The 19,022-nt window shown below is 35.0% G+C and overlaps 1 protein-coding gene across 2 annotated transcripts in view; it reads right to left on the reverse strand.

Annotated features, from left to right (window-relative positions):
* Positions 1-19,022, reverse strand: part of LOC150096291 (heterogeneous nuclear ribonucleoprotein D-like) — an 85,338-nt gene that overhangs the window by 29,940 nt on the left and 36,376 nt on the right. For both annotated transcript variants that reach the window (XM_090409471.1, XM_090409472.1), the window contains exon 2: positions 5,110-5,150. In XM_090409471.1, coding sequence (XP_090265597.1) covers positions 5,110-5,150 — 41 coding nt within the window. The remainder of the gene's footprint in view (positions 1-5,109; positions 5,151-19,022) is intronic.

The raw sequence follows: 19,022 nt of genomic DNA on the forward strand, positions 1-19,022 counted from the left end.
GAGAAAAATCAGAACTCTATGAGTGACACAGGAAGTTAAACAGGCAGTAAAGGAAAAGAAGAAAGCATATCAAATGTTCCTGGCATATACGTCAACTTGTACTCAGAGAATACAGACAAATGTAAAAAAGCTAAACGGTGTGTAAAACTAGCTAAACAAAAGTCAAGAAAAGACTTTTGTTAAGAATATAGAAAAATCAAGAAGGCAACAATATGTTCCGAGGTTGTAGAAGAGGCTCAGAAATGACGGAAAGAGTGTAGTGAAAGAAATTAGAAATGATAAAGGTGGCATGAAAACTGGAGAAAAAGATATCCTTGATGTATGGAGTCATTACTTTGAAAAATTGCTAAATGAAACAAGCAGTGATGACAGCACAGTAGTAAAAAACACTCAACAGATATATAATGAGGACCACATACTTGAAGTAGAAAAAGCCATCAAAACCCTGAAATGTAGAAAGTCAACTGGCGTAGATGATATTCAACCAAAAATGCACAAGTATGGAGGTCTTACAGTGGGTGCACTGCATAGTTCAGAAGGCCTAGACAGAGGGACAAATTCCAGGCCTTCTGAACTATAAAAAGAGACATAAAACTGAATGTAAGAATTATAGAGGCATTTCTCTATAGTATTCAACTGTTTCTCTACTTCTACCTTTTGCAAGTATACTTAACAAAAAATTGAGAAGGATTATGGAAGGGAAGCTCGGTGAAGAACAAGCTGGATTCAGCCCAAATAGAGGCTGTCAGGATCAGATTTCACTTTACGACAAATAGTTGAGAAATCATGGGAATATAACAAAGATCTGTATTTAAGTTTTGTGGATCTGGAAAAGGCATATGACAAGGTGACAAGAGAGAAGCTAATGAAAACATTACAGTTATATTGTGTCAATGGGGCATAATATCAAGCAATACTTCGTCTTTATTTGAGTTGTAAGTCAGCAGTTAGAATTAAAGGAAGTGCGGGAAGATGGTTTAATGTTAAATCTGGTGTCAGACAAGGATGTACATTATCCCCACTGTTATTCATTATCAATATGAATAACATTATGAAGGAAAGTGGTATTAAACCTGATATCAAAATTGGAGATGTTAATGTCAGGTCTTTGCTTTATGCAGATGATGTTATACTTCTAAATAAATCCACTACAAGTCTGCAAGATTCCCTGACTAAATTGAATAACTGTTGTAATAGATATGGCATGAGGGTCAGCATTAAAAAGACTAAGACAATGAAATAGTGATTAACATTGAAAATACACTCTCTGTCCAAAAAGAAACTGAACTTTCGAAAATAGAAACTAGTGGCGCCACCTATTGTATCTTGTTGTCGAAAGCAGCAACCTTCACTAGTGTTGTGCCAACTGTTTATGACATTTGTTTCATTAGAAGCAGAGTTATAGTGCCAAGAGTGACAGCGTGTTTTGACGAACGGTTGGAAAATGAGTTGTTTTCAAATGAGTTGTTCTCAAACAGTGATTGACTTTTGTGTTGAACTTGGTAAAGGTTTTATCGAAATGCATCAAATGCTTCAAAAAGCATACAGTGATGAATGCTTATCCCATTCTGAAGTTTATAAGTGGTTTAAGCGATTCCAAAGTGGTCGTGAGATGCTTGAGGACGACGAAAAGCCGGACTGAGCAAAGTTAATACCCAAAAAGTGCATGATTTCAAAGAAAACAAAATCGTCCAAGAGATTGATTGAAGATGAATTGCGGATTCCAAAATCAACTGTGCACAACATTTTGACTGAGAGTTTGGACCTTTGTAAATTGAATTTGTGATTTGTTCCCCACAAGTTGACCGATGACCTAAAATGTATCGAATTGAACACTTCAAGGACCTCATTAAAACCGTTCGAGGACTCAAACTTCCTTGAAACGAAATGGTGTTTTGAGCATGAGCCCAAAACAGGGTGCTGAGTTCCTCTCAGAAGAGAGGAACCCAAAAAAAATCGATTGGAGAAGTCAAAAGTAAAGACAATGCTGATTTGTTTCTACAATTCTAAGGACATTATCCACAAAGAATTCATTCCACCTGGTCAAACGGTCAATGGTGAGTTTTATCTTGAAGTTTTAAAGAGATTGATAACGAGAATTTGTCACGGACGGCATGAATATTGTGATGACCGACCGTTCGTCAAAACACACTATCTCTACTGGCACTATAACGACTTCTAATGAAACAAATGTCAAACAGTTGACACAAACTAATGAAGGTTGCTGCTTTCGACAACAAAAAGATACAACAGGTGGCACCACTATTTCTTCTATTTTTGAAAAGTTTGGTTTCTTTTTGGACAGAGGGTGTATCAAGTAAAACATTTCAGCTACTTAGGCATGATTTTTAGTGAAGATGGTAAATTAAATATGGAAATAGACAACAGAATCAACAAAGCCATTATGGTAGGAAGTCAGCTGAATAAATTTATATGGAATAAGAGAGAAATTAGTCAAAACAATAAATTAGTTACAGTGTTCAAACCCATTTTAACATGGATCTGAGAGCTGGGTCAGAAGTAAAACACTTCACCAAAGACCACAGATATGAGCGTCTTGAGAAAGATTAGAGGCATGAACAGGTGGCATCAATGGCAATATCATATTAAAAACCAGGATAATTGGAAAGAACTTAACATTGTCAGCATTCAGGAATGCATTAGCAGAGCTAATTCCAGGTGGTATGGTCACTTACTTATCAAATAGAATGGAAGAGGAAAGATTAGAAAAACAAGTGTTCTCTGCCAGGTTGGCAGGAAAAAGACCCTTAGACGATAGAAATATAAGATCTGATAATGTTCAGTCTTGATGGGTAACAGATTGATTTGGAGGAAAAGTGTAGATAGGAAGTTGGTAACGATGTACATTTCATGTAGTACTATCATATCTTGTACACCCCTTGAGGGTACATGTCAGGAATTTGATGATGAGATCTGGAAAAGGCATATGACAAGGTACCAACAGGAAAGTTCTTCAAAATACTAAAGTTTTCTGTTGTAAATGTGACATCATATCAAGCAATACTTAGTGTATATTACAGTTGTAACTTAGGACTTGAAGGATGTACAGAATGATTGTCTGATGTTAAATCAGGTGAGGTGTATATTATCTAGACTCATATTCATCATCTATATTTGCAGTGCGATGGAAAGTATTGAACCCGTTATCAAGATTTTAGATGTTAATCTCAGCTTTTTACTTTATAGAGATAAAGTAAATAGTCATAATTCTAAATAAATCTCATACACGTCTGCAAGATTTCCTGACCAAAGTGAATAACTGCTGTAATAAATTTGGTATGAAAATCAGCCATAAAAAGACAGACAATGAAAATAGGCAGATATATTAAAAACATCAACTCTATCTGAACCTATAGAACAAGTAAAACATTTCAGCTATTTAGACGATTTTTTAGTGAAGATGGCAAATTAAATATGGAAATATATAACAGAATTAGTAAAGCTTGCATGATAAGAAGTCAGCTGAATAAATTTATATGGAATAAGAAAAATTAGTCAAAACACTAAATTAGCTATATACAGTGTTCAAACCAACTTTATATCATGGATCTAATCTAAATCTGAGAGCTGGATTCTATGTAAAACACTTCATCAAAGACCATAGACTACAGATATTAGGAAATAATTGTCATTGTTAGCAGAGCTAATCTGAGATGGTACAATAATTTAAACAGAATGAGAAGAAATGTTAGCAAAACAAGTTTTCTTTGGCTAGTTGGCAGGAAAAAAGGCACAAAAGGAAGACGAAGATATAAGTGGATTTATACAGTAAAACAGTGTCTTGCAAGAAATGTAATTTCTGTCTTACAGAAAGACAAGATCTGATAATGTTGGAATTAACAGATAAGATTAATTTGGAGGAAATTGTTAATCAGACATTACTAATAATGCAACTTTTCCATGTAGTCCTGGTTTTATTATAATATCCTGGTACACACCCGAGGATGTGTATCAGGAACCTGATTAGCAAATACTATAAATCAATTGATATAAATTTTTTTATTGTATTAGATAGGATTATGGAATCATTCAGGTTAGATTCGGTTACCAACCGGTGGTATGCATACCCCCTGGGGATACGTGCTGGACCATTGAGGGGGCACACAAAAAATAATCACTAATGGCGGAAAAACAAGTAAAGTAAACTATTTTACATTAAGATAGGCACTGAACAAAAGTGTCAGTATTTAAAAATAGCTATTTTAAAAACAAGAGGTACAATTTATAGAAATGGGTTTTAAAGGGGTATGCAAGTGAAAAAAGGTTGGGAATATATATCTATAAAGCAGCTTATGTGTCCACTGGCATTAACAGACTGACTGTTTAAATAAGGATAAAAGACAATGAATATTAAGAAGGTTAATATAAATACAAGATTCAGATTATGATATTTAACATTAACATAAAAAAACATTCTAGACCTAATGTCCAATCCTCACCTTGTTGTGCACCTTGTTAGGATGAATGAAACCTTTAAGAATAAACATTTAAGGATTTAAACACCTAAGGATAAGTGTTTCCCCAGAAGTGTGATGTCAGTTTAATGCATCCACATTTAAGCAAGTTCTGCATTTTTTTTTTTTTTTTTTTTTTTTTTTTTGACAAATTCTTAAGATGAATTCAAGAAAGTCTTTCATACTTATATTCACTTTAGTGGAGTAATAGTTTTTCTCACATTCTCTGTTATGAGTATGCATAGCAGCTTGGTCAGCAAGAATTGAGCAACCTGAGAATAAGGTATATCAGAAAGATATACCTTATTTTCTGATATCCTAAATGTTGGTTGGCCTACTAGTTTTTGAAATGCTAGCCACTATATGTTGATAAACTCTAGCACACTAGTACTGATAGTGTGGATGGGGTAAGGATTAGATAATTTGCAAATCCTGCTCTAAACATTAAGCATGGAACTTTTTAAGCCAGTATATATATCTCCAAAACAAGCAAGACTGTTTTATACCAATCAATGAAATTCATCTACCAATTATATAGCTACAATAATTTCTTTTACAAAGCATGTTAAAACAGTTCAAGTTCATACACAATTTAATATACAAAAAAAGTACAGAGAATATTTAAAGTGCTTACTTTGTTCTGTATCCCAACTGATACCTCCAATAAACAACTTTCTATTAAAAATAAAATAGACATTAGAGTAGAAAATACAATAACAGAACATACTGTCTTTCACAAAAATATAGTTTAATCACATTACCTTTACTGCAATTATTCAAGAAGAACCACATTCTGCACTTAAGTGTTAAGATAGAATCTGAAAATTAAGATTCTTTCGGAAGAAAACAAATCAGTACTGAATTTTGCTATATGAAATTTCTCATTAAGATAATAGCACTTTACTTTAAAATACAATAATTTGATGTAATCATTAAAAGCTGTGGTACACAATAATCACATAAAGAAAAGCCTGGCACATGTACCATTGCTTTCAGCTGCGTTGAAGTCCATTGGAAGGCGACAGGGAGTAACCTGTTGAAAATAAAGCCAACATAAGTAAAGGAATATTTTAAAGAATAGATCACCTAGATGGGTTATTGTTTATTCTTCAATAAGAACTTATGTTGAGAACCTGAAGGCTTAGATCTGTAAAAGTTAATAATTTAATATTACGATACTCTAATTGCTGAAAATCCATTTTAAATTAATATATTTTAAATTTATTCTTCTGATTCACTATCAAGTTATAGCTGGTAACATAGACCTATATATATATATATATTAAATAAAACATATAAAACATTAGTAATTTTACAGCAACTTTTTTCAACCATATTTTTAAAATAAGCAAAAATAAACCCAAGAATGTATTTTTGTGAGTTTTGAGATTGGCCAAACATATATATAAAATAGCATTAGTTAAAATGCTTCCAATTTTTATTGTGATAAGATAAGAAAATAAACCTGAATTTCAATTATGTTCTTCTTTGTCAATTAGTTTTTTTTTTTTTTTGCCCTTCCTTGTGCAATTAAATTTAAAATTTTGAAATCAGAATACTGAACTTACAAGGGACATGCAGTCATTTATTTTATTTTTGTATTCATGTAAAATCTAATTTTCTGGTTTAGAAACGAAAATAGCTCAAAGTAATGAAATATACACGTTTAATTGTTCCAATATTTCAGCTGTCATAGAGACAACACCTGGGATGCAAAAAAAAAAAAAAAATTGCAATAACATACAACCGTAAGTCAAAGCACATGTATGTGTTCTTCAAGACCATACCTTGCACAGAATCAGGTGCATGGGAACCTATGCTTCACTGTTTGGCATATACAAACTTCGAAGCCCCCCCCCAAGCAGATTTAAAAACTAGCCCAGTCTAAATAAATGTGTTGTGCAAAAGTTCTCAATATTTTGGAAACAGAAATGTTTGGACTTCCCAGTAGTCTTCGCAATTCTAGGCTTCTAGTCTAACATCTTCCACTTAAGTGTTTTTGTTGATATTTATTGATTTTTATATTGTATCCAAGATTATGTTTCTGTGACAGATGAAAACGTGTTTAATTATCTAATTGTGCCGTTTTCATTCCATACCTGAAGATAAGCTTAAACCAGCTCCTAAGCCTAAATAGAAGTTTTTACGTAGAAATCATTTAACATACAGTTCTGTTTTCTAATTGTTTTAGCTTATTTATTTGCCCATGACTACTGTTTCATAAGTTATTATCTCAAATCAATATAACTTGACTTAATATAATACTAATGTATGTCCACTGGCAACAACAGTGCCTTCCTTGCAGCTCATACATATCAAAATTAAATGGATCTGTTTCATTCAAAATATTGTATTCATTTACTGTATATGATATCTTATTTTCTTATGACTGATTTCGGCATGTAACATTAAAAAGAAATTTAGATGTCTTTATATAATTTATTTTTGAGAGCAATCTCTCGCTTTTTTAAATGCAGTGAGCATGTATTTCACTAGAGAAAAGGAAGAAGATAAACTGGAGGTGAATAGGATATTACAGATCCTTGATATGAATAGGGCTATGAAATTAGATGGAATACCATCTAATTTCATAGCTCTTGGAATTTTGGATATTAGGAATACCAACATAGGAATTTTGGTTCGAGGATACATAGGTCAGCAAATTTAGTGCTCCTGTAAAGTTGGTGATGATTTTGGTCTATTTTTTTTTTTTTTTTTTTTGTGTGTATGTGTGTGTGTGTGTTTTCCCTTAAAAAATTAGTGTTTTGAAGTATACTATTGTAGAATTTAATATTTTATCATATATTTTTATTAAGATATTTTAATATTTAGTATACGTTTAAAATGGCACCAAAACAGGGCAAGAAAGATAATGCTAAAAAAAGCACCACAGGCGAGAACAAAGTTAGCCCTGCCAACCAGGTTATTGTGCACATGGAGGAGGTTAATGAAAATGAATTAACCGCTAAAATAGCAAAGTTGAAGCACATCATCAGAGAGACAACATGGGAATTGCAAAAAGTTGAGAGAAGTTTAAATGAGCATATGGAGAAAAAGAAAAATGAACAGGAAATAAGAAACAACAAAGCAAGTAAACAGGTAAGTCAGGAAATAACAAAAATCAGACTTACTGGACGTTCTCCTTTCCAGTAAAGCAATACCACCATACCTACGCACTTCAAGATCTTCATTCCGAAGAAAGAAACTTCAAGCTGTACATCAGACTTTAGACCTATTACCATCTCCCCTGTGTTACTTAGACTCTATCATAAAATCTTAAACGACTTCAGCAACATATACAATGTGATTATAGACAGAGAGCTTTTGTCCCTTCGGACGGCTGTGCCAAGAATATATATCTTCTTTCTTCTCTTCTCTCTGATTCCCAATGCCGCCTTAAGCCTCTATATATGGCATCGCTGGACCTAAAGGCCTTTGATAGAGTCTCTTTCCTGCTCTTCTTCGAGCGATGTCTATTGCTGGATGTCCAGAACCCTTTCTTTCCTATGTCATGGAGCTCCATCACTATCACTACAGGATCCCGTGCAACTTCTATTCCGGTAGTGTGGGGTGTTCACCAGGGAAATCCTCTATCTCCCCTTTTCTTTAACTGTGTCATAGATGAGTTTCTTCACTCTCTTCCCAGTCATATAGGCTACTCTCTAGGCGCTTCTTCCTTTAATGCTATGGCCTTTGCAGACGATCTTATTCTCGTAGCCTCTAATAACGTAGCTTGCAGGAACTCCTTGATCGGGCAGTTCACTTTTTCTCTATTCAAGGCCTTTCTATTAATGTAGAGAAGCCCTGCTCTTTAGCTCTTGTCCCTTCTGGTTGTGACAAGAAGCTCAAGGTCGAGACTAAAGCGTTTTCCCTGCACGGAAGGCTGTTGCATGCTTATGCAGTCGTATCTGGTGTCTCCCCAGCATGATTGGGTAAGGGATGGCACCAGACTCCTCCCTGGGTTTGAGTATATTGATCTTATCATGACAACAATCAATGCCCTACCCACTCGAGCCCGCATAGCCCGATGGGGTAGTGACGACTCAAACTGTAAGGCTGGCTGCCATTACAGCGAGACATTGTCTCATATAGCCCAGTGTTGCTTCCGCACCCATGGGGTCATTTGCAGAGGCATGACGCAATGGTCTCCATTCTGAACAACCACTTTAAGAACAAAGGTTGCAAGACCGCGGTGGAATCCACATTATAGGACTTCCACGGGTTTGCGTAAGCCAGACTTAGTGATTAATAAAGATGGTGATGGTTGGGTAGTTGATGCCCAGGTGGCAGGAACAGGGCGACCACTAGCCTATAGCCATAGTAATAAGGTAAACTATTATAAGAATAACCAAGATCTAGTTAGTAAGATAAGGGAGGAGCATGGGGCAACTCAGAGGTTTACTGGTGCCACCATCTCTTTACATGGCGCATGGAGCGCAGATAGTTATAAAGACTTAAAACAGCTTGGGCTTATGCAGAAGGACATAAAAGTTCTTTCCTTGAGGACCTTACAAGGCACACTGGTGGCATGGTGTTGCCACCAGAGATTGACCACAATGATAACTAGAACAGGCATAGGGTAAAACACTTCTAAAGGCTTAGGCCTATATCAAGTCTGGACGTAATGTAAGGGTAGTACTGCCCATAACCAGTACAAAGATTCTGCTCTATACTATAAAATAAGCTGAAATTGGAAACAGATGCGACGTTGGCTGTAATGTTTTTGTCAAGTTATTTGAAACATTTTGAAACTCGGGGGCTACCCTGAGTATAGCCTTCAAAATTCGAGTCATCGGAATTCAAGGAGAACTGGCCTACCAGTCCGGAAACATGGGGGGGGGGGGGTATATGAGTGCCATAGGAACTGGGGGGGGGCATAGGCATCAGGGGCAGAGCCCCTTAGTGTATGTTATATATACTATATATTATATATATATATATATATATATATATATATATATATATATAATAACAAGTGGTATACCACAAGGATCAGTGCTTAGTCCACTGTTATTCAATCTGTACATTAATGATATTGGGAAGGATTTGACGAGTGACACAGTTATTTGCTGATGATACAAAGATAGGTAGGGTAATCAGGAATGCTGCTGATGTGCAGTTGTTGCAGAATATTTGAATAGGCTGGAATTGTGGGCATGGGAAAATGGGTGTCGGTTCAATGTCAGTAAATGTAAAGTCATTCACTTCGGCATGATTAGATATCCAATGTCATATTATATTGGTGGGATTAGGCCAGAAGAAACTGATGAGGCTAGGGATCTTGGAGTGTTAATAGATAGGAAGTTTAAGTTCAGGGGCCATGCGGCAAAGATCGAAATACAACTCAAAAGAGAAATGCAATGCTGAAACGAATGTTCACATGTCATTTTGCCTCTTTACAAGGCCTTGATAAGATCTCACTTGGACTATTGTGTGCAGGCCTGGTCTCCTTGTTTCTGTTGTGATTCTGATATATTGGAGTACAAAGGAGTGTTAAAAATGATATCAGGATTGTGGAATACTGATTATGAAGACAGATTGAGAATTTGTAGACTACAGAGATGTAGTCTACAAATTCTGAAAGGGTCATACAGGATTTCAGTTGATGGAATTTTTCAGTTTATGGAAGGTGGGGAAAGGACGAGAGGGCATCCTTGGAAGCTAAGAATGAAGGCGGCCAAGAAGGGTGTGGGGGCTAGATTTTTCTCTGAGAAAAATCTAGGTGCATGACTGGAATGGATTGCCATTGGATGTTGTGAGTGCAAGCAGTGCGAATGAATTCAAGAATAAGTATGATGGTGTGTGTGTGTGTGTGTGTGTGTGTGTGTGTGTGTGTGTAGTATGTGTGTGTGTAGTATGTGGCCTCCCTCGATGAGTCTCTGACTTCCTGGAGGTCTCTCTTAATAATACTCAAGTATTGTGAGAAAGTGCTATGGAATTGTCAATACCTTTGAACACAATGTTTAAGTCTCAGCATTAGACTGTCACAAAGCATTGGAAAGAGGGGCAATTTCTATTTCATAAAGGATGTTCCAAAACCAATGTGCCAAATTATTAACCAGTCAGCACTTCAGAGTGGTAATCAAGATATTGGAGAAGTTGGTTAAGGAAAAAATCCAAGAATGGCTAGAGGAATAGGGTACTGTATGTGTGTGTGGGCAGGAGGGGGACTTGGCTTTGTGAAGGATAGGCCTCAGTAACTTACCTTTTATAGCATAGCAAGAGCAAAGCAGCAATAATGGTTATATACAGTAATACCACTGGACTCTGCAAAGACTTTTGACAGGATACTGCATGGAATTCGGATAAATAGACTGTAACCAACAGGGATAGATATGAAGATAGTGAAGTGGGCAAGAAGAAACCGCATGGAGAGATATTAGATAGTTCATTCAGGAGTAGAGGCTAGCAGAAGACCTGTGACTACAGCCATGCCAAAGATCTGTACTTGGACTATTACTATTTAATTTGTATATTAATGATACAAACTTGAGTAGATCAATAGTCAAAGATAAAATTTTGTAGGATGAATTGAACAGACTACTGGAAGTACAAGCAAAGGAGAAAAGATACAAGTTTAATGTGGCAAAAGGTTATGCATTTTAGAGTAAAAAGATTACCAGCTGCGTACCACACTAATGGAACTGTACTCCAGGAAATTGATGAAGACAGGGATCTGGGAGTGTTGGTTGATAGGAAGTTGAAGTTTAGAGGGCACATTGCAGAAGTCTATAAAACAGCTCATTGGATTGCTTGATTACTGAAGAACAGTGATGTGCAGAGATAAGCAGTTCATTATACTTCATAAAGCCTTGATAAGACCTCATCTTGACTGTTGTACAGTTCCAGTCATCGAGTTTCGTGATATACAAAGAGGTGAGTAACCAAGATGGTGGCAGGTTTATGTAATGCACCTTATAAGGGTAGATAAATTTGTTGTTTTAAGGATACTTGCGACATAAGACTGAATGATATAATCACGTAATCACAAGAAAGATATTTATTTAACCAAATATTTCGGTCTGGAAATAGCAGACCATCGTCGGTGGTATTACAAGAACAGTTTAAAAAATATACAAGCTAGAATACTAACAATAGATCGTTGAAATTAGAACATGCCGCGTGATGTTATATCACTAAGTATGAAACGAAATATTTTGAAGTAGAAACATGATTGAATTTGCTATTAAAAAAAAAAAAAAAAAAAAAAAAAAAAAAAAAAAAAAAAAAAAAAAAAAAAAAAATTAATGAGTAATCTTGATTAGGCTTTCCCAGATTTTTGATATAGATATGCAGTCATTACGATTCAGGTTGGGATGATGGAGCAAGGCCTCCACGCTTTCCTTGAACAAACGTTCGAACCTATAACGGGATCTATGTAAGAGGCGCGTTTTGGACCAAAGGATGCTGTGGTCAGTTTCAATCCCGTGTTGAGCCAAACCAGACTTTTCAGGTTTATTGTGAAGAATGGATGATTGATGTTCTTGGATTCTTTTTTCAAGAGAACGTCCAGTCTGTCCAAAGTAAGAGAGATCACAGTTGCAAGGAATTTGATAAACTCCAGGAAGAGATAAAGTTGAGCGTTTGTCTTTAGGAGAAGGAAATTGAGAAGACAATTTGTTAATAGGAGAATACGTAGCTGTTAAATCATATTTCTTTAAAATTCTTGCGATAGGTTCTGAAATACCGGAGATATAAGGAATAGGTACTCGACGTATTGAATCTTTGTTGTTTTGTGGAGGATTATAAGATGTAAGAAGACGTTGAATACTTTTTTCAGAAAAGCCATTGAGTTTCATGTGTTGCTGGATAGTAGAAAGTTCTTTCTGTAGATAATCAAAAGTAGAACAATTAGTTTTGGCTCTTTTGATGAGACATTTTATAATTCCTGTTTTATGACATGGATGATGGGCTGATTCTTTCAGAATATAACGACCTGTGAATGTTGGTTTCCTGTATACTGTAGTTGTAAGAATATTTGAAGATGATCGGATGAGGAGAACGTCTAAAAAAGATAACTGGTTGTTTTCTTCTAATTCCATAGTAAACTTTATGCGATGATGTAAGGAATTAATACTGTTTAAAAAGGAAGATAAAGTGTTTATCTTTTTTGGAAGATAAAGATAAAGATAAATCTTACATTGGCAACTCGAGTTCTTTTTTAAAAAACTCCTCAGATTTCTTAGAAAAATTAAAAGATGTCTCATTACAACCTACAGATCTTATGGTTAGTTTTGATATAGAATCTTTATACACCAATGTACCTCTTAAGGAAACTTTAAAACTACTTGCTGACATCTTTCCTCAAGATATTATAAAACTATTCGATTTCGTTATACATTCTAGTTATTTCATATGTCAAAACAAATTTTATAGCCAAGTAGAAGGAACAGCCATGGGAAGTCCTCTTTCTCCAGCTTTAGCCAACTTTTATTTAGAACATTTAGAAAAAGTCCTCTTCACATCTAGTTTCCCTCTACCATCTTTTTGGGTAAGATATATAGATGACATATTTGCTATTTGGCCTCACAGTAAAAACACTTTATCTTCCTTTTTAAACAGTATTAATTCCTTACATCATCGCATAAAGTTTACTATGGAATTAGAAGAAAACAACCAGTTATCTTTTTTAGACGTTCTCCTCATCCGATCATCTTCAAATATTCTTACAACTACAGTATACAGGAAACCAACATTCACAGGTCGTTATATTCTGAAAGAATCAGCCCATCATCCATGTCATAAAACAGGAATTATAAAATGTCTCATCAAAAGAGCCAAAACTAATTGTTCTACTTTTGATTATCTACAGAAAGAACTTTCTACTATCCAGCAACACATGAAACTCAATGGCTTTTCTGAAAAAAGTATTCAACGTCTTCTTACATCTTATAATCCTCCACAAAACAACAAAGATTCAATACGTCGAGTACCTATTCCTTATATCTCCGGTATTTCAGAACCTATCGCAAGAATTTTAAAGAAATATGATTTAACAGCTACGTATTCTCCTATTAACAAATTGTCTTCTCAATTTCCTTCTCCTAAAGACAAACGCTCAACTTTATCTCTTCCTGGAGTTTATCAAATTCCTTGCAACTGTGATCTCTCTTACTTTGGACAGACTGGACGTTCTCTTGAAAAAAGAATCCAAGAACATCAATCATCCATTCTTCACAATAAACCTGAAAAGTCTGGTTTGGCTCAACACGGGATTGAAACTGACCACAGCATCCTTTGGTCCAAAACGCGCCTCTTACATAGATCCCGTTATAGGTTCGAACGTTTGTTCAAGGAAAGCGTGGAGGCCTTGCTCCATCATCCCAACCTGAATCGTAATGACTGCATATCTATATCAAAAATCTGGGAAAGCCTAATCAAGATTACTCATTAATTTTTTTTTTTTTTTTTTTTTTTTTTAATAGCAAATTCAATCATGTTTCTACTTCAAAATATTTCGTTTCATACTTAGTGATATAACATCACGCGGCATGTTCTAATTTCAACGATCTATTGTTAGTATTCTAGCTTGTATATTTTTTAAACTGTTCTTGTAATACCACCGACGATGGTCTGCTATTTCCAGACCGAAATATTTGGTTAAATAAATATCTTTCTTGTGATTACGTGATTATATCATTAAGGGTAGATAAAGATTCGTGGGTTACAGAAATTAGTTGATATAAAGAAAAGGGATGATATGATTGAAACAAATTATTAAAAGATTAATACAAAGGAAACTTTTTAAAACTGATCTTGTGGTGGGTGAATTAGGAATACCCTTTAAAAGTGAACAAAAGTTTGAGGGCTAGATTATTTGCTCGAGAAGCTGTGAATGAATTCAAAGCAAAGTATGATGGATATTGCATATTGCTTGGCATAATGTCTAGGGATTCCCTGAATGAGTCTACAGACTCCATGGAATTGACTGTGTAACAATTTTGCAGGACTGCTACACAGTCCTGCAAAAACTGACATGCAGCTTTCCATAAAAACACTAGCAGGTTCCTTCTCAATTTCCAGGCCACATACATTTTGCTGTGTAGAATTATCAATAAACATGTCTACTTTAACACTGAACAATGTATCACATATACTGGCTAGCAAGCATGATCATTTTTGCAAATTCACTGATATTTACAGGATGCTAGGTTTTTATTTCATTTTATTTTTGTAGAATTTAGATAAAATGAATGTTTTTAATTATCTCAATAATGCACTTTCATAAAAAATTTTCACATAACTATGTTACTTTACATATATTCCAAGTGATGAGAAACTATTTTTTTTTAAACATATTAATTAAACTTGGTGAGGTTGATTAAGGGTCAAAATCAATTAACAGGGAGGAGACCAGAGAACTAACTGGGGATTCTGACCTAACCAAAGCTCACCTGCACGTGGTACATCACATTAGTAGGTGTCTAATGGTTACTGAACTAATGAGGATGGGTTGGCAATTTGGAACTTAGCCAACCAAATTTTACTCACTATTGGCCTAAACTACAAATGCATATGATGGTACACGCGATTCATGCCGGCTGGAGCATCGTTCGGTTAAAGGTCCCCACTGTTTTCATCGGGGAACCATGGCAAACAGTGAAAAGTCAGCTACTGAAACAAGCTCCAACTCAACATCTAGAAGAAGAATAAACCCAACATCAGAATTGAAGATAGGAACCATCAACATAAGGAGTATTAAATGGAAAGGAAATCGAATTTGCACAAGAATTGGAGGAGTACCAGCAAATTGCTGCTATGAACCCTCAAGGGATGTACAGGTAACCCTCGTATAATGCGGCACTTGTACAATGCAGTTTCGATATAATGCAGTACTTATACAATGTGGTTTTGATAAAAACAGTCTACAAATTGTAGAAACCCTTTATCTTTTCATATAATTTTCAGTGCGCAACTTAAAAATCAAATTTTATCTTCGTTAAATTTGTCTCTGCTCGTATCATGCATGTAGTAACGCGTTACAAGTAGCGAATTTGTATTAAGGGATATACCCTTGAGCATGCATGTACGTCAAATGTATACCGTATAAAGTGTTTACTGTTGAAAATTGTCTTCGTTTTCTGCCAGGAAGGCGCATTAAAAATCATAAGTATGTTAATCTCAAGCTGAGCACTTTATTTTCTGGTGAGTTACATAATTAATATGTAATGCTTTTTTTTATGTAAAAAAATTTTATAGTAATGGCCACAAACTGCATCGAAAAGGAAAAAATCAATATTGAAAAGAAAATTTCTCTCTAAGAAAAAAAATTAAAATCATGGATCGGATGAAAAATGGAGAAAAAACAGTTGTTGCAAGGACTTTGAATATATATTTCGAAAAATGAAAGATCAGCTCCTGGATTCAAAGATAGAATTACTTCACTATTTTGTAGTAATGCATCAGGTGATTACATGACAAAACCAATGTTTATTAATCAATCCTCAAATTCTCGTCCTATGAAAGATTAAAATATGCACTTTATTTTAATTTGACTAAAACATTTATGCCCAATGAAGCTTAATTACAATTTGTAATTTTTATAATTTTATACTATGTATTTGTCTCATAGTTTATATGTTTTCTTAACTTACATCAATTACCTAAATTAAAGAAAAAAATATTTTTTTTGGATGTCATTGTTGTTAATATAATTAAAAAAAAAAAAAAAAAAAACGATTTCGGAACATTACCCTACTTCTTGTATGTCATCTGAGTCTCGCATAACACGGCATTTCTATCGAATCTAACATCCGCGTTATACAAAGGTTACTTATACTAAAAAATTTACATCATTAATAACTTTCTATCTACAATTTTCCTCCATATCAGTCTATTACCTGTCAAGACTAACATTATCAGAGCTTATATTTCTATCTTCTAAGGCACTTTTTACTGTATCAATCCACCTATATCTTTATTATTATTATTAGACACCTCCACGGAGTCCAAAGACTCATCGATGGAGAGTGTGCCAATAGCATTGAACAACTGATCCCCATCAACTACCGTGCTCAAACTTGCTTAAGTCATTAGTAGCAGAGGCTCTACCAATTGACCAACCTTGGTCTTCCTCTAGGTCTTTTTCCTGCCACCCTGGCAGAGAACACCTGTTTTGCTAATCTTTCCTTGCCATTCTGTGAGGATGGCAAGGAAAGCAGATCCAATTCCACCTGGAATTAGATCTGCCAATGCATTCCTGAATGCTGACAATGTTAAGTACTTTCCAATTATCCTGGTTTTTAATATAATACTGCCATTGATGCCATCTGTTCATGCCCCTAATTTTTCTTAGGACTCATCTGCAGTCTCTAGTCTTTCGTCAAGTGTTCTACTTCTGACCCAGCTGGCAGATGCATAAGTTAAAAGTGGTTTGAACAGTCTTGTATACAGCTAATTAGTGTTTTGACTAATTTTACTCTTATTGCATATAAATTTATTCAGTTGACTTCCTACCATACCAGCTTTGTTGATTCTGTTGTCTATTTCCATATTTAATTTACCATCTTCATTAAAAATTGTGCCTAAGTAGCTGATATGTTTACTTGTTCTATAGGTTCTCCATTCACAATATAGTTGATATTTTCAATGCTTCTGCCTATTTTCATTGTCTTTATCTTGTTATTGCTGACCTTCATTCCATATCTATTACAACAGTTATTCAATTTAATCAGGGAACCTTGCAGGCTTGTAGCGGATTTATTTAGAAGTATAACATCATCCGCATAAAGCAAAGAGCTGACATTAACAATTCCAATTTTGATATCAGGTTTAATACCACTTTCACAGTGTTTAGCTTTCTTACATTTCTCTCTGTATTCTCTAAGAGCACATGCTCACTTATTTGCCAGGAACTTTTGATATGCTTCTTCTTTTCCTTCACTGCCTCTTTAACTTCTTCTGTCCATCATGGAGTTCTGATTTTTCTATTCTTGCAGACGTCACCACATACCTCTCTGACTCAATCAGTTTTTTCAGGGCTTTCCACTGAATCTCCAAGGTTGGATTCCTGTACTCAAACTCTTTCATTTTTTCTTTGATCATGTTTGTATATGCAGTTCACATCTGAGAGCTGCTCAACTTTTATTTGCATTAAAATTTTCTCACATGCTCTTTTCAATAAAAAATTCAATTTTATCCTACTCAAATCTAAATGGCGATTACTTCGAATTTCAAATCCTCTGTACACGCTAGTGTTCTGCACCAGGGAGAAAACATCACTATCATCAATAACATTCTTTTCTTAATCCTTGCATCTTCTCTCCATATGAATTTGTGCATATTTTTATGTTGGAACATGGTGTTAGTAATAACTAATCCATGTCTTGAGCAGAAATCCAACAAGTATTTTCCCATTATTATTAGCTTTGATCTTTCTCCAAATTTTCCTAAAATATTTTTGTCTAACAATCATTTCCTACTCTGCTATTTAGATCCCCAACAAGGATGAACTTTTGCTTTTCCATTGTGTCAGTTGCTTTCTGTAAAGCCTCAAAAACTTCCTCCACTTCTACCTTAGAAGAACCTTCTGTGGGACCATAGGCACAAGTCTCATTGTCCAGTTCCCCATTCTGATATTTGCCCACATCACTCTACTAGAGAATGCCTGCCATTCAAGAAGATTAGCCTTATATTTAGTGCTGAATACTATGGCTATTCCTTCTTTTCCTTGATTGCCATTGCCTGAATATAACATTTTGTATTTATTGCTCAAAAAGATCTCACCAGTTTTTGTATTTTTTTGTTTCAGTCACCCCTATTATGTCAATCTTGTACTTGTCCAATTCCTCAGCTAGCTCCATTTCTTTGCCATTCAGGCTTCTTATGTTGATAGTACCGATCTTCAACTCTGGTGATATTGAGTTGGGGTGTGTTTTACTCGTAAAGTAACCATTAACAATCAAACTTCTTAACCAATAAATGACTTCCGGTATGGATTACGCCACAGTCATTCGCCTGAATGACTACAGCAGAATCAAATTTCAAATTTGTGCCCTGTCACCTATCTTAGAACAAATGTCATGCAAAAGTTTAGGGAATACTCAAGTGGTTGTGCTTGATTGATCTCTAAAACATTTAAGGGAGCTTGGCACAAAATGCAAATAAATTGTCCTGACTTATGTAAGGACTACCATGTGTGACGGTGGAGTTCTACAAATCCCAGCATTATTATTATTCTTCTCCATTCTTTATTATTGTGTGTGTGTGTGTGTGTCCAAACATGAGAGAGAGGGAAGAAATCTATTATTATTATGAGCAACTGAAAAGAGTCCTTAGACTCATTGAGGGAAGCCCTAAATATCATTTCAAGAATTCACAGTCACAGCACCCACAACAGACTCTGGAAACCTATTCCACTCATTCACTACTCTCCAAGCAAAAAACCTAGTTCTTAACACCCTTGCTAACTAAACTCTTACTCAATTTCCATGGATGGCCCCTAGTTCTGAAAAAGTTCCTCTGAATTAATTGTGTAAAAACCTCTCAGTGATTTGTATGTCTCAATCATATCACCCCTTTTCTGCTTATCAACCAGTTTCTTAACCC

This window comes from Typopeltis vanoorti, chromosome 19 (assembly GCF_054136105.1).
Source record: "Typopeltis vanoorti isolate ZY-2024b chromosome 19, IOZ_Tvanoo_1.0, whole genome shotgun sequence".
NCBI classification, from domain to species: Eukaryota; Metazoa; Arthropoda; class Arachnida; order Uropygi; family Thelyphonidae; genus Typopeltis; species Typopeltis vanoorti.